We start from the raw sequence: 17,872 nt of genomic DNA, 5'->3' as shown, positions 1-17,872 counted from the left end.
TTCCTTCCTTTTGCCAAAGTGTTATATATTTGTAGCAAACATGAAACATCTGGCAAAAAGAAGCAATTGACAATCATATCATGCGAATGTTACTTGCTTCCTTTTGCCAAAGTATTATAGATTTGTATCAAACATAAAGAATTGGCAAAAGAAAGCAAGTGACAATCATTTCATAAGGATGTCACTTGCTTCCTTTCACCGAAGTATTTTAGATTGTGCGCAAATGTAAGTATTTTGGCAAAAGGAAGCAAGTGGCAATCATATATCATGCGAATGTAACTTGCTTCTTTTGCCAAAGCATTATAGATTTGTATCAAACAAAAATTGTCAAAAGGAAGCAAGTGACAATGATATCATAAGGATGTTACTTGCTCCCTTTTGCCAGAGTATGTAAGATTGTGTGTAAATATGAATGATTTACAAAGGGAAGCAAGTGACAATCATATCATGAGGTTGTAACTTGCTTCCTTTTGTCAATTGTTTTTTTTTTTGGGGGGGGGGCAAAATTGTAACTTTTTGGATTTCTTCAGTTTAATAGAGCATGCCTCAAATATGCAAAATTTAAAAAAAAAAGTCAATATGCATAAAAATGCCACTTGCTTCCTTTTGCCAAAGTAGGCAGTATATATATTCCCTAGCGTCAAAGTATGCCTCGTCTATCCTATAGAAAGTGCTTTCATGTTGACCACCTTTCTTAAGTTCACCAAAGAGAATGCTCACCACATTACATAAGATAGTTACCCCTGATTACATGACAGGGTTGTACACTTTATAGACAAGAAAATAATAACATGATCATACCACTGCTTGTTATACATAATCATACTTTCCGATTTCAAGATTCGGTACATTTACATCAAAAAACCGAAATATTATCCAAGTAGTAAATGCTTTCAAACACGCCACTGCTATGTCTTACTCTGGAAGGAGCCGGGTTTTCTCTCCGCAACTTTGTATTCATTTCATGACAAGCATCTGCACCATGGAATACAACAACAACATGGCAGTGCTCTCTGCATACGGGCCACCAACAGACAAGCACCCCGGATCCCGCCTTGCCTCTTAGGCCCTTGTCGGAGGACTCCCTGCATGGTAATCCGAGAAGTATCCCCATCGAGTATAACTACAATGGACTTCTCTGATTGACAGGCGAGCCCACTCAACTCGGAACCTACAAGCGCGTACAGACCCATCATATACAAAATCCCCCTGCATCAGAAAAGTGCTCGGCACTAGTCACAGGCGGGCGCGTCCGGGGCCCGAACCGGCTTTCCTCACGGTGCCTCTTGATGCAAAAATGGCCACAATAACAATTGTTAAAGGGACTGTACAGTACTGGTTGAGGTGGAGATTCATGTTTTCAGCATTCCTAAGTGAGATAATGAGGAACCTCTTATTATATATGAAAGAGCATGAAGGATTCGACGTTTATTTGATGAAAATTGGTTTTCAAATGGCTGAGATATTCAAAAAGTGCTAATAATAAAAGGCGACATGCCACAACTTTATTAGCATCTCTTTGTTTCACCTTGTTTTTGGATATCTCAGCCATTTCAAAACCGATTTTCATCGAATAAGATTTTCATACCCCTTAGAACTGCATGCTCTTTGACATCTCATAGGGTGGTTTCTGAATATCTCGCAAAACGTTAAAAGCTAAATCCTCACCTCGACCAGAACTGTACACACCCTTTAATAAAGCAAACATTCCGAAACACAACCTTCCCTACGAGTTTGACATAACAAGTGGAAATCTTCTCGTGTACTGTATAAACTACATCTGCGTAGAGGCCCAGAAATTAACAATTTCCACCTCTACAAATCCCCACCAGAAACGACGCGCAGCACCACACCCGAACACGAAGCGACGCCACCCAAATTTGTGTCACCCCACCGTACCGTGAGGAACACAGCCCCAGCGCCGCCGCGCGCATCCCAAGGGATGGGTGAAAAACTGCCTAAAAAAAAAAAACCTTTTGTGGAAAAAAAAAATGACAGAAAAGCCCCAACCTGCCAAGCTAAACTTCGGCAACAAGATAGACCTGTTTGGGATCCCTTATACAATCATGCATTGCGAATCTATAATCACTTAGACCTGTTTTATTTCTCAGACCTATAATCCGCTTTTAACGCGATATCCGTACACAACTGCTAAAGGAGGACAACGGCCTCGAACAATAACACACCAAAAAAATTAAAATCATATGACATCAATAATTAATTTTAATTGTACGGCCCAACTTTACTCAATGTCTACTATCCCTACCACATCGATAGGTCAATAGGTATTTAATTATACTAATTCCAAATTTACTTGTATACCGACGTCTTTCACAAATACACAATGCATTGTTATTAGAAAGAAGTATAGGGGGTAGGTATGGGGTGTGTAATTTAAGCGAGAGCCCAAAATTGATGTTATCTCCATGAAATCCACGTACAGAATGATCCCTTCTCATGTTAGCTGCTAAGCTTCCCCACACTAAATATTAAATTTTCAAAATCTAAGCAGTTTTTATATTATGATACTTGGTATGCTAAAAATGTTCGTACAATTGCGGACTTATTTAATCAACCTTTACCTGGTTATAGATTATTTGAAGAATTTGTGTTAGACTTTGAATTTCCCAAATCTGATAGAAGAAAATACAACTTTTTAATTAAACATATTCCTCATGAGTGGCTTGATAACCCAAGTAACACAAATGTTGATGTTATTGATACCCTCTCTGAGCATTTGGTTAAAACGAAAAAGGTACCCTTTTATGCTTATAATATATTGTTGGATAAGTGTGTTCCAGACTCACGATATGTATTTTGGGGCAGTAAAGTAGCTCTTCCGCATGATATTAACTGGGAAACTGTGCATATTAATAACTTTAGATGTACTATAGATACTCGTTTACGCTCCTTTTATTTTAAATTATTTCATAATATCATAGCCTTGAATTCCCTTTTATACAAGATTAAACGGAAGAACTCCCCAAATTGTAGTTTTTGCAATAAAGTTGAAGAAACACTAATACATCTTTTTTGTGATTGTGAGAAGGTAAGCCCCATTTGGAATGATTTGTTACGCTTAATACATAACAAGTATGATTTAAATTTTAATTTAACAGATTTTAATAAATTTTTTTGGGTTGTCAAGGATAAATTTTTGACATTTCTTTTTCTGGCAGTTAAATATTTTATTTATGTGTGCAAATTCAAAGGAGGTAATCCTCATTATGTGGCAGTACAGTCTTTTATCAGAACTCTGAAGGAAACAGAATATTATTTGGCAAAAAAGAGAGGCAAATTACCAACTCATTTCAAAAAATGGAAGTTTGATTTGTAACGTGCATATGCATATTGTACCTTTTAAATCATGATTCCACTCTTGTTATATGTATATCTACCTTGTTATATTTATCTTATATATTTATCCTGTTAACTTTCAAATACTCATGTTATATTGCTGTCTGCACCTTTGCCGACCGAGTTGTCCTCTGCCAAGGGTGTTGGGAACTACATGTTGATAAATATTTCCGCGTACAGAGTGCCCAGTTGTTTGTTTATACATCTGTAGTTTCTTCTTCTTCTTTTTTTTTTTCGAGATTTTCGGCATTTAAAGGAATGTGGAGAAGAGGGCAAGTTCTTTCGAACCTATGTAGCTGTATGTATGTGACACTGCACCTCAAAACAAACAAAAAGTCGCCAGACATGAATTTTAAGTTAAGACCATATTCTGAAAGAACAGACTTTAAGCTTTAAAATGATGTATAACTCAAATCAAATGGACTCTCCTAACCTATCTAAATATTGGAAAGAAAGCACAAACTCAGGAAAAGTGTGAACCGAGAAAAGAGGCTCTGAAGTACAGTGTCTATTCAAGCGCTTAATCTTTACCAAACCGTGCTGGCTGTGTAATGAATGGGACAAAAAACAGGAAGTAAACCACCAGAGTAACAACAATGAAGGGATTATCAGATTAAACTAAAATTAAGCATGCCTCATTAACACATTCTGTCCATAAATAATGCCAGCTTTCAAAGCAGTAGCACTATCCTTTCAAAAGTTATTAGAGTCGAAGGTGAAGAGTGTGGACAAGGTTTTTCAGAAATGAAAAAGGGATTCTAAAGACACACCTAATCACACTATTCTACAAAAAAAATGTTCGAGATAAACTGCTAAAAAAACACACTTTCCTGCCTGTTTTATGATCCCAAATTTTAGCATAATGTAAAAGAAGACCCGCTCTTTCAGAAAATATGAAAAAGTCAAGTTCGGCTAGGTTTACCCATTTCACTTATTTTCAGTCCTCACGCAAAATCAGTGTGTGCGACTTTATGTTCGTTTTGAGGTGCACGGTCACGTATGTACTTTTATCTATTTTGTTAGGTTGGTATGTTTACAAGGTATGTAGAATATACGTTAGAGTGTCTTTACAATGTGTATGCTTGGGAGGGAATAGATGCTCCCTCCACTTCTATCTTTTTCATCTCTATAATTATACATTCAAAGTGTTTGTGAGTTTGCCCTTTTCCCCTCTTTCTTTGGCGAATCGAAATCATCTCTTATTTTTGTTGTGAACTACAGCGTATCTTCCGGCTTTTCATTTCCCTTCTCCCCTTGATGGAGGACTGAAGGTCGAACGTACCTTAACTTTGCTGACTTTTTTCTCTTTTTCTCTCTTTCTTTTTTTCGCAAACTTATTTTTCTTGTTTGTGTTATTTGTATACCATAATCGGAAATAATTTATGTTTGTATGCCAATAGTTGAAATCAATAAAACATATAAAGAAAAAAAAAATGTTAAATTTTCCCACGCCAAATGATATGCGTACACTAAGGCGGTTCCGCCGTAGGGAACCATCAAAAGAGATCACTTGTTCATGTTTACGCCGCGCCCTTTGCCGTATACCGCCTGCCATCAGACCCGACTGGGCGGCGCCCCAAAGGCAGAAAACAAGCCTTTTTAACGACTAGCGCCGTTAAAGAAATAATTACACATCTCATGAAAAGAACAGCATGTCACAGCGGCTTTCATCAAGGCCCTATAGCACATATATAATCGGCTCTTAAAGCTATACCGGAGATAAGACAACACGAACTTATCTGGCGTGAAAAAAAAAAACCAGTAAAACGAGCAACTACAATGCAAATCACATTACTTTATCATGCACGTCTGTATCAAATAAATCATACACTATCTCCACAGATTGTAATAATATGTTGTCACCCAAGGATTCGATGATTTCTCTCTAAATCAATAATCATACACCCAGCATCCAAATGCGTCAAAAAGAAGTAATGGTTTATAACAAACTGTAATTTGTCTTTCTAATGAGTAGCTGGTAATGCATTTTTTTTTTTTTTTTTGTTCTCGGACATAATTCAAGAAATAGAAAACGTCTTCCTTTCCGAAACTGTGGAGAGGAGTCAACACAAAATAAGAATCGATGTGGGAATATCTTGGTGACAAATATATCATAGAATTCGTCTTACAAAACTAAACATGGGCATATCATCATCTTCTTTTTTAACATGTTATCAGTTATTGTAGCCTTCATTGCCTGCCATTTCGATTTCAACAAGTAAAATCATGGACGTTAAAACAAGTGCTTTTTAATAATAGTTAACGTAGCAGAAGTACATACTCAGGACAGAACATCTTACTTCGAAACTGCTACCCTTCCAAAGTACCTCTCGGATTTCATCGTGCTTTAATTTAATTCATCAGTCTAGATGTAGAGGTGAACCCAGAGTTTTATGTGTCAAGATTTCAAATATGTTCATATCTTTATCATTCGTCCTAAAGAAACGCCCAAAGTGATGCTGGTAGACGGGCCATCTCCTCTTGAAGGCTTGATCGTCTACGAAACAAACAAACATGTTTGCTATGAAGGATTTAACGCCGAAGCTGCCAAACTTGTGTGCAGAGAGCTCGGCTTCCCAGCGGCTGAGAGGTATTCGCGTCAAACATTGCCTCAAGGAGTAACACGTCGAAGGACTCGAATGTTGTCATGTAAAAATTCAAGTGAGTCGAAGATACAATTCTTACGGGGATATCCTTTTTAATCACTGCGGAAAATGCATTATAAGAGCTAAAAGAATAGAAAAAATGTTAAGAGTAGATGAAATGTCGCAGAAAATGATATAACACATTGTGAAGTAGACCACGTACATAGATAGTGGTGAAACAACTCATAACAGAACTGAAGAGAGCACTGACGAAAATATTGTGGAGGAGACTTCTGTTAGCTGGGCCCCTCGGGTACTTTTCGGCACGTAATTTTGGGATGTCAATGCTTAGATTGCTCCCTTTATGTCTCAACTGATATCGGTATTTTTCATGAGCAGCTGTAACATAGTTTAGATATATATTTATTATTTACTTTATTTCTCATATGGTAGTCTCATGATACTGTTTAAATCACAATTTTGCTAATTAGGTTATTCTTATGTTGCTGTCGTTGCTGCTGTTTCATTGTATTTTTTGCAGTTTCACAATGTGAATTCTATGCTTCGTCTATCTGTCATATTTTTGTCATCTCATTCAGCAAATAATTATGTTTGTTTTCATTTGCTGTGGGAATTACTTTCTTTAGACGTTAGAACACGTTATTTTCCCCCTTTTCTCTCGTTTTTTTTTTTTTTTTTTCACGAAGAATCTTTTGTATGATCCAATGGGCAATCTTCTTTATTTTTTTTTTCACGCAGTTAACATCACAAAGACCTTTCTCCTACCTTTATACTGCTTGGATTTATGTCTGTTCTAATAGTGTTTTTATGATTTGTTTTCGCATGTGGACATATGCTGATTACCCATTCCTGCTTAAAGTTGTGTCGATTGTATGATCTCTGTTTTTAGTTTTCATGTTTTGTGCATTGGACCTATACCTCCTTACTCTTGCTTTACTGCTTTACTTACTTGCTTTTCTTGCCATACCCGTTTTTCTCCGCATTTCCTTGTACCATCCTAAATCTCATTTGTGTTTCGCAATATATTTACCTATTCAAATTATTGAAACTAGGATTTGAACTGCATTAATTATAATTTGCGCTGTATTATCATGCATAATTCAATGTAAATGTATCTTTAGTTGTGAATTCTGTGAGGTCTATGATGTAAAATAACCGTATCAGCCTTCGAGCTGCTGGATTGTTACTTTACATTTGAACAATAAACGATTACATGAATATATAAGATATCATCACTAGTATGTCTTGATGGTGACTACAGTGTTGCGTATTTGTAAGACAACAATATATATTGGAAATAGAAATTGTTCTGAAATCAAAAAGATTCCGAAAACAGATTCATTAGGTAATGTTATTTCAAACTCTCAGATGGTAAGCCTACAATTCAAGAAAAGTTCCACATTTGTGAATGAATGTTATTTATCTATTTTCTCCTCAAGCGCCAAATAGAATTGATGTAATTAGAACATGTTTTCTTTATATATATATTGTTTTGCAGACATCATTTTTTGTTTTACTTCGCTTCCAATGAGTTTATCTATTTTGTTAAAGGTTTGTAACTCAGTTTTCACAACATTAATCCTTAGTTCCTGGCAGGTATCAACGCTTGAAGGATTGTCAAGTGACACCCACTGAGTGTTCCTCGAATAAGGCTGTTAGACTCAAATGTCAAGGTGAGCCTACTGATACAATTACAAGTTGATGTTTTGTATGTCATAATGCTGAAATTACGTTGTATTAGGCAGTCAAGAGCAGAAGTGTTCTCTATTTGCACGAATATATATATATGTTGGTTTTTTTTTTTTTGGCGGGGGGGGGGGGGCATGATTGATATCTTCATGTAATGCAATACATTGGATACATTAGTGATAAAGGGTGTTTGCTAACCACATCTCAATCATTCATTGTGAATAAGGAATGAGTAAAGTAAGTATAACAGAATAAAATCATAGTAGTTTGAATTTTGCACTAAGGTTTTGGTAGAATACATGAATTGAACCAAATGTTGTTGGCGGTCTTATCAGAATTACATATGTCAATTGGCAGGAATTGGATGAAACATGCTATATTGGATACAGCTTTCCCAGGTGACCATCATTTTCTTTCACATAAATGAAAAACCTGGATTTCTTGGATGCTAGGAAAGACAATGAACAGACATTTAGGACTGTCTCTTTCTTCGGATCTGACGTTTATTCTAACAAAACCGTATGTTCATTTGTAGAGGCAAACCCGGGAATATGACGCTGATGTTTACCAAATAGATTTATACACACTGTTTTCAATCAGAACCGAATGGCAAGATAGAGTCTGAAGGGAGGAATTCTCAAAAATGGACATGTCCCACACAAGTAGACCAGGAATCTGACCAACTGGTCCACGAGTCATACAACAGTGAGTATGAAAAGCATATGCATCATAAGTGAATTCTAAGCATTCAATAATAAATAGATGACAAAAGTCGAAAGAAATACGATGTATTATAACTTCTCTCTCTCTCTCTCTTTTTTTTTTTTTTGCTTCATTTTCGTTCAAATACTAAGTAAGTGTCAGGAATTGAAGAGCTTGCTTCCAAAAGGCGCTAAATCCACTGGAAATGATGGAATTAGCGCCTTTACGAAGCAAGCTTTTCAATTACGTACAATTTATTGCATGACAAAGGGACAGTGTACGATGCATTTTACAAACGTGAGGTTTCTAGATGTTTGTGTGACTATCGTTGAAAGTCGCGGTCATTGCGGGTCCACTGTAATAGGCGCAAGGATGAATCAGTTGCATAAATGGGAATCGTTCTGCATTGTTTCGTGATATGCATGTGCATGCAAGTTAATGAATAGAATGGGGTTAATTATGACCGTGCATCACAAAACGAACAAAAAGTCGCACACACTGTTTTTGTGTGAGGACTGAAAATAGGTGAAATGAGTCAACCTAGCCGATCTTCACTTTTTCATATTTTCTGAAAAAGCAAGTCTTCTTGGGATTTGGGATCATAAAACGGGCAGGGAAGTGTGTTTTTTGGCAGTTTATCTTGAACATTTTTTTGGTGGAATAGTGTGGTTAGGTGTGTTTTCAGAGTCCCCTTTTCATTTCTTAAAAACCTTGTACGCACTCTTCACTTTCAACTCAAATACCTTTTGAAAGGATAATGCTACTCCTTTGAAAGTTGGCATTAAGTCTGGACAGAATGTGCTAATACGGCATGGTGAATTTCAGTTTCATTTGATAATCCCTTCATTGTTGTTACTCCGGTGGTTTATATCCTATTTTTTTGTCCCATTCATTGCACAGCCAGCACGGCTTGGTAAAGATTTGATTTGAGTCATACATCATTTTAAAGCTTAAAGTCTGTTCTTTTAGAATCTTTCCTTGACTAAAATTTCATGTCTGGCGACTTTCTGTTCGTTTGGTGGTGCAGGGACATAATTATCATGACGTAGATGTTCCGCACTTTATTTGCCAAGCTTTTGGCCTTCTTGGCTTTGGTCGCAGATGCATGTGTTTTGCAATAAACAAAATATGCATATACATTGATAATTTGAATTATGCTTGAATGTACACGAGGATCATAGTACATACATTAAAAAAAAAAATCATAAAATTCTACATATACCTACAAAAAAATTCAAATTTATTTTCATTTCCATCAAATAAACAGGAAAATCATATACAATGCATAGGCAGAACATATTATTTGTAATAATTTCAAGAACTTAAATTAAAGATATGATTTGCCGTTGCAGATGAAACAAAAAGTCAGAATTAGTGCTTAAAAATAGTTCCAAAATGTGAGTTCAGAAAAAAAAACAACCAATGTGAAAAATTTCAATCAGTGTAATCAATGTAAAGTATTGTTAGATATACAAAGTGTGAAAAATAGTTGTAATAAAAATGTTTCTAGACTAAACCGTCTACAGTTGTGGTTAAGGTTGAAAATAGTGATATCTCCTTATGTTGAAAGCTTTATTGCAAAATGTTTACATGGCAGGATGTTTTGTGATACAATGCACTCATAAACATCGAATATGCATCGAATGTGATATCTTGAACATTTTTACCTATAACAGTACCTTTAACAAAATACATGTGTAAAGGAGTAACAACGTAATTGTATTTTTTTTTAAGTAAATGCATATACATAGTACACATTAGATAAGAATGGGAATGGAAATGAAGGGTCCCACTAAAAACTTAAGCAAAGCTTGTACAATATGGAACCCTCAGAAAATACATAAGAGAATGAATAATGAATTGTAAAATGAAACAAAAAATATATATCACACAAAATCAAAGGAAGCAATGTCAACCGACATGAAATCAAATTAGGAAGGAAAAAAGAAAAAAATGAAACTACAACACGCGCCATCGTTTGACAGAAGCAAACTGAATTCCATGATGTAACAGTAATGACAAGACGCACTCTGGATTAAACATATTGGGAAGAATTGTGTATATATACCGGTAAGAATGCTGAAGAGCGGATATAAAAGAAGGAGAGAATAGACACCATGATATAAGGTACAGTAATAGGAATATCTGGCGAGAACTTTCGTGTGACAGGATATATATTTAGCTGAAATTGAGCATGCTTTATCAACACATTCTGTAAATGATTAATACCAGCTTTCAGCATTATTGGAGTTGAAAGTGAAGAGCATGAACAGGGTTTTTAAGAAATGAAAAGAGGACGCTATTAGAGAGGACTAAATGAAAAGAGGACTCTATTAGGTGTTTCTCATATGAGAAACATCTAATCACACTATTCCACCAAAACGTGTTCAAGAAAAACTGCTGAAAACACAAGTTCCTGTTCGTTTTGTGATCCCAAACTTTAGTATGATGGCGAGGAAGAATTGCTCTTTCAGAAAATATGAAAAACTCAAGATTGGCAGGGTTGACCAACTTCGTCTATTTTTAGTCCTAACACAAATTCAGTGCATGCGACTTTTTGTTGGTTTTTTGATGCACGGTCACATATGGACGTTTGTAACCTATTGAATGTAGCGAAAACACACACTCTGGAAAGGTGTGAACTGAGAAAAGAGGCTCTGAAGTATAATTGTGGTCTATTCACGCGCTTAATCTTAAGCAATCCGTGTTCTGTGTAATGGGAGGGACGCTCCCCCCCCCCCAAAAAAAAAAAAACATAAAAATGATATTAAAACTGCATAACATCAACAACGAAATAATAATCAGGTTACGCTGAAAGAGTGCTCTATCAACACACTCTATTTAAGACTACTACCTAATTTCAAAAAAGTAGCATCTTTCTTTGCAAATTTATTAAATATGAGCGTGAATGAAGTATGTGTAAAGAGGTTTTAAGAAATAAAAATGGGCCTCCAAGATATACCTTATTACAGCATTCCACAAAAAGTGTTCTGAAAAAAAAAAAGACTGCTTATAATTTTCCTTTTTTTCTATGGTCCAAACATTAGCAGGATGTACAAAAAAAAAAAAAAAAATTCAGAAACAAAAAATGATAAACTCAAGTTTCACTAGATTGACCCGTTTCACCTATTTTGAGTTCTCACGTGAAATCAGGGAGTGCGAATTTTTTGTTTGTATTGTGATGGACAGTCATACTCTCTCTCCCTCTCTCTCTGTCTATCTTTCTCTATAATGAATATCAAATGCTGCATCATTTCATTTCTTCAAATTGACAGTTTCTGTCGGGTTTTGTCTTCACCCCGGTCATGTGCCAAATGGTCATTGGGACTCTGATATGACATACTTTGGGTCTAAGATAACTCTCACCTGTGATGAAGGTTTCATCGTCAATGGAAGTGCTACACTGCAGTGTGTGTCTCTACCTAGACGGTCGACTTACTTTCCGATCTGGAACGTGTCAATCCCATTCTGCTGGAAATCCGAAACTGTATCAAAAGGTTTGCATTTGATACACATATTATGATTGTCAAAGTTAAAACATTCAACTGGCTACACTGAATATAACACTGTATAGTATAACACTGAGCGTAGGAAGAATAGAAGGAACTGAGGTTGATAGCTCGTACATGTTATTGCACATAAAGTTGGACATTTATGGGGTTTATTCAAATTTCCGTGAAATTTCTCGTAACAGGGAAATCAGCCGTAATCATGACTGAAGATTTCATTTCATTTTCATTTCAATTTATTTTCATATTTTTCACATTAATTACCACAAAGTACAATTACGAAAACTATACAGAACATAAATTTACAATAAAAACTTCACCGGAATGTACAAAAGTTTTTCTTGGTATATATGCCAGTTAAACTAAGGTCATAATGCGAAAAACATGATGGGGCCTGTGTAAAAGCAAGCTTGTAGAACCACAGGTCCCGTTATACATTAGATTAGGGGAACTATGAAATACAACTTTTTTTAAGACCATACTATAACTGGGGGAACCGATAAAAATGAACTAAAATCAGATCAAATAAGTGTTACTAAATAAAATAGAATTCTGTCAAATGTCGCAGTCTTGCTGAAAGTCAAAAGTATTAATGAAAATACGAGACAGAGACCCCATTTTGATCTATTCATTATTCTCTCAATCGACACTGTTTTTTTTTTTCTCATATTAAGCCAAGATATACCAACATAGGCTGGTGTTTAACGTCCTTTTAAATTGAGAGATTTCTATGACATATATGCTATGGACAGTTTTAAAGACCTACCGATTCTTCAAATGATCGTGACAGAGTTTCATATTGTCCAAGAGTGCCAGAGAATTTGCCAAACTTCTTTGAAACTGAATCAGTCTTGCACGTCTATGTTTAATGCGTAGGTGGAACAACTACCACACTAACACCTACACAGAATGCAGACTACATCTCCAGTGAGTAGCATTCAAAATATCTACAAGCAAGCTACTGTTACAGTAACTGTAATTGTTTTGTGATGTGTGTTTCGGCATCTGTTAGCATTCGATGTCATTTTTGCTTCTTTTTTTTTATCTTAATCTGACTTAAATTTGTCGTTAACCCTAACACTACCCTACTGATTTAGCAAATCACCTCAGCTCCATGAGATATTGAATCCAACAGCTGTAAAAACTACTGATGGTAGAATTTTATCTGTATTTTTTATTTTTTTTTTTTTTAGTAAGCTTGAAAACATTTTTCTGTTATGAATATGTTTAAGCAAAGTCTGATTCTGCGGACCCCGGTCATTTAACAAATATTAGTCATGACCCACAATGCCCCTGATTTCCTCCAATGGAACAGACGAGGGACTGCTACCTTATGAATTAACGACATTGCCCGAGATCACCGCCACGTCGTCTCTAAGTAAGATGACTTGTCAGCCACTTTACAGTTGTGCACCTTTCTATTGTACCTCTCTCCATGTTCGGTTTATGATTTGTGTAATCATTGTTTTGTTCCTTTTTTTTTACGGCTTGTTTCTCCGTTTCTATTCACTGCTTAAAGACGTTGTTAAAAAAAAGGAACAAAAATCTTTCAAACTTACAGGTTTTCCTTTTTTTTTTCTAAATGATTGTAATGTACACTGTTAGTCATGCAGATAGCTTGGTAACTAAAAGAAGTATATCGCACTGTCACTCAATGAATAAAATTCCAACGCGACTGCCTTTCTTCTTTCCTTTTGACATTGTATTATGTACACAAGTGTACATAATATTATGTATCAACTGTACACAAGTGCATAGATTGGCCGTCTAGACTTGACAGAGACATTATGTTGTAGTAATTATAAAGTCCTAAATAAACAGTAAAAATAAAATAATAATTTCAATTTCAATTTCAAATAATCATAAAAATTTAAGTGTCTCCGGCTGTTGCAAATAGTTCAACCATGTTGTGGAAATATAAACTCTTTCATACAATAACTCATGGAAGTCTTTTCCAAGGAAATGATATCCTGTTTCTAATCTTTTCTTTATCAGAATGCGCACAATTAATACCACTAGGTATGAAAATTTCGTATTCACTCCATCGGTGGTTGTGTGTTTTGTATTTTTGTTATGCATTTGTTTGTATTTGTATTTGCTTCATGTCATTTAGTTTTTTGTTTTTGTTAATCTTTTTTTCAAATCGCTGATGTTACATTGCAATAATTTTGTATTATTTGGATGTTAAGATGAAATGAAATAAAAATGAAATGTTACATGACGAGGTCATTGTGGGTCTAAATACTATGATGTCATCATTGCGGCTGTCTGTACTTATCATCTTGCTTCTTTTGCTCTTTTCATCAACAGGTGATGGCAATCCAACTGAAAATGTAGTCATACCAGACACAAGCGAAACGACTACAAGTGAGTTGCATATCCTTATTATTTGATATCATCTAACTATACACATATCCATTACGTATATATTCAATAATGAAGCAAAGATGATTTTACTGATACCGTTTGATTTCTTTTTTTCTCAGATTTTCAATTTCATCTTGTATATTAAATGGTTATTGCAACCACGTTTTGCTGCTTGCGATATTAACTCATGTTCATTATTGTAAGCAGATTTATCTTTACACACACACACACACGCACACACACACACACACAGTTTTCATGCGACCTGAAATGGAGGGAAAAAAGGGGTTTTCGACATGGGAACCTGTGTCATCGCGTCAACCTGATCTGCTATTAGTAATTCAAAGGCAATAACAAATGTATATTGATTTAGAATAGAGCAATTCCATAACAGAGCAAAATCCATAATTTGATATTATCAAATAATGGTAATTTCTCAAAATTGCATACTAAGTGGTACCCTATCCTTCCATGTGTAAAATAATGTCTTTAGTGCATTGCATCTGAGGGCTATCAATTCAGGATTATTTTGTTGATGATACGATAATTGTGTACTCTACGGGATTATGTGAATGCATTGTGCGCTCAAATGCAATATCCTTTTTTCTTTTTTACAAAGGATGACAAAGATTTATTGTACTGAATTACATTTCAGCTTCTGAAGTTCCTGAGAATAATGGTGACGTCTTTGCGATGGCAGCTCTACTGTGTGTTGTTCCGATACTTCTTGCCATTCTCGTCATAGTATTGTGCAGACATCACAAGAAAAGGTGAGTGTTTCCGTATAAACTCAGTATTGTGTGTACGTGTATTTGCGTGTGTATATTATGTGTTAAAGTGTTGGAGGTTGGTGTTTGGAAATTGCTGCGGGAAGTAGTTGAAGTTGTTTCCTACTTGTGCCATTGTGCTGTCGTTTTCTACATTATTTAGTAACGTAATTAATGCTTCAAACTTTGAATAAACAACTAAAATGTATGTGTGTGTATTCCAGCAAAACATATGTGACCCGCTACAACAAAAAGGTCCTAAAGTCGCGCACGGCCGAAGCCGTGAAAATCGAGTTTGAAGTCAGAGCATTAATATTGGTCAAAACTTACGATATTATTGGAATCTAACATGTCTTCTATCATCTGTCGAAATTTTGAAGCAAAATGATCAAATGAAAGACTAAAAATAGCGTTTTTCTGAGCCATGTTTTTTGGCGTTTCAACGAAGCAGAAACTAGTTCGAAAATTTGGATTGAGCGCCACAGATAGGTTCCGCCCCTAACAACGACCAGAGTGATCTCATTGGTCAGTTTGCTGCTTGCTGCTAACCGAAGCGTGAAGCTCGCACACTGCCCAGTCGACTGGTGCGTGCGGGCGGGGTGCGCTATGCTCAGCCGCTTCTCACATCCTGGTCACTGATTGGTTGGTGAGGAGACCGCCGACGCTGATGTGCTTGAATGAACTCTTCGGGGGTTGCTAGGGCTTACCTTCTATTGTCCAGAGGTGAAACTGACTTGCGTGTCCCTTGATCGCGATTGCGTCGAAAGGAAGACTTTTAGAGCGCTTTTCTCGAAACAGTGATTTTCCAGACGTCTCGATATGCTCTCTTTTAAACACCGATTATTTTTATAAAATGTGTTATATATCAATTTAAAGCAGAAAGATTAGGGGATTATATCATGCAATTTTCAAATAATCGACCTCGCCCGACTTTAGGATCATTTTGTTGTAGCGGGTCACATATATTTTCAAAGTGTGTAAATGGATTTTGATGTTCAATCATTATTTCAATGTCCTTATTACATCTTTTTCTGTGGGACAAACCAAAACAAGTTGATAAATTTAACAATTGTATATTTGTGATATCTGTTTTCATTCCGTCTCGAAAATGCAATATTGTTATTGGTGGTTTGTATTCTGTTTCGTTTCTTTTTTTTCCAAAACAGTAAACAGTGTATCTTTCTTATGATTGCCGTTACAGACGCAGATCCTCACAAATTTCAAATCAGTCAATCAGACAACTGGAGATGCTTCGCATAGACAATCCAAACCAAAATTTGAGCTCGACGGATCATGTTGTGTTGAACACTACCATTGCTGACGGTGTAGCAGAGGGTCACCCTTCCCAGAACCACCATGGCAATATTTTCAGAGACGTCACGACTCATCAAGAGAACCTTTATCACATCTACCAGGACGCCGCGGAAGTAGAAAAGGGACCGTCACAGGCATCAAACTTACAAAAAGTCTCCCTTTGCGCAGTCTCATTCCAGAACAACGTAACTACCTCTGTACATGCATCAGTAAGTATCCCGTGTGTTTATGAGAACCATGGAGTACAGGAAACATCTTTCGATCAAACTGCAATCGGCTATGAGGACTGTGAATACCAGGATGTAGACCTCTGTGGAAACGATTGGCTGAAGAAAAAAGGCTCTAGATCTTTTGATGGAGCCCATTTGTTTGATGAAAGGTGCTATAATTCGTTGAATTTTGGCAAACGATCTGCCCAGAGTATTCCTAGCAATACAGACAGTGAGTACGATCACTGTAATTGTTCCCTCCTGGATAAGAGTTTGCAAAGTCCCCCAACAGACTTCTCAGTTTCTGGTCCTTCTTCTCATGGTGAAGTTCACTCCGACAGAAGTGATGACATACCGTATCCCTGCGCGGGATCCCTAACACCCGTCAATCGTGACGATGCTTTCTATTATCAACTACATCCTGACGAAGCTAGTAGTATTGAAACGTTCAACAGACCACAGTTCACTGACGCTTTCGACTCCGGGGAATACTGCTTGCTGAATCCTGATAAAGGTTCCACCAATGACAAGCATCCTAAAAGGAGAGATGACATCTTGAGCGACTGCTATGACCCTGAGAGTCCCATGAGTTATGTTTCAAACACCAAACCTTGTGAAGAATTGTATGCAACGGTAAACAAAACAGTTGTCGCAAATTCGGCAGCAAAACCAGCAACGTGCGAAGAACTGAATGCAACGGTCAACAAAACAGTTGCGGCAAATTCGGCAGCAAAACCAGCAACGTGCGAAGAATTGTATGCAACGGTCAACAAAACAGCTGGGGCAAATTCGGCAGCAAAACCACCAACGTGCGACGAACTGTATGCTAAGGTGGACAAAACAAAAGACGACCACATTGACAATAAAGCAACGTCACAAGAGGAACTGTATATGAACGTTACTCATACAAATGTGGATCTTTGAATATGTTTTTCCTGACAAATTGTTTATGTTTATGTTTTCTTTTGTTTGAGCACAATTAGGAGCAAAATATAAAAGCGTTTCAGAGAAGCCTTACCTTTCTATTTAAGAGTACAAATTTAGGACACTGATTTTCACTGATTCTTATTTCAGTTTAATTGGGATATCCAATTTTGTTGGATTCACTCGTTTCAGAGCTGATAATCGTCTATTTATGAATGTAACTTACCTACTTAAATCTTACTTGGCGACTCTCGCGGATTTTATGATGGAGGTATTAAACAGAAATTCAAGTTCAAGTTCAATGACATTTATTTCAAGCAAATATGAATATATACAAGTACAAGTAACATGCGGTCGATTTGAAAGGAAGACCTGAAAAGGACCCATGGGGTCTGTAGATTTTATGTACACACATGCGGCAAAATGTC

The 17,872-nt window shown here is 36.3% G+C and overlaps 1 protein-coding gene across 1 annotated transcript in view; it reads left to right on the top strand.

Annotated features, from left to right (window-relative positions):
• Positions 1-17,444, top strand: part of LOC140227965 (uncharacterized) — a 79,913-nt gene extending 62,469 nt beyond the window's left edge. Inside the window, exons 4-7 of the mRNA XM_072308348.1 lie at positions 12,740-12,790; positions 13,179-13,241; positions 14,886-15,000; positions 16,199-17,444. Coding sequence (XP_072164449.1) covers positions 12,740-12,790; positions 13,179-13,241; positions 14,886-15,000; positions 16,199-17,444 — 1,475 coding nt within the window. The remainder of the gene's footprint in view (positions 1-12,739; positions 12,791-13,178; positions 13,242-14,885; positions 15,001-16,198) is intronic.
• Positions 17,445-17,872: the final 428 nt, after the last annotated feature.

Source organism: Diadema setosum, chromosome 4 (genome assembly GCF_964275005.1).
Source record: "Diadema setosum chromosome 4, eeDiaSeto1, whole genome shotgun sequence".
NCBI lineage: Eukaryota > Metazoa > Echinodermata > Echinoidea > Diadematoida > Diadematidae > Diadema > Diadema setosum.
Note: the sequence above shows the minus strand (reverse complement) of the source record. Positions and strands in the feature narration are given on the sequence as shown.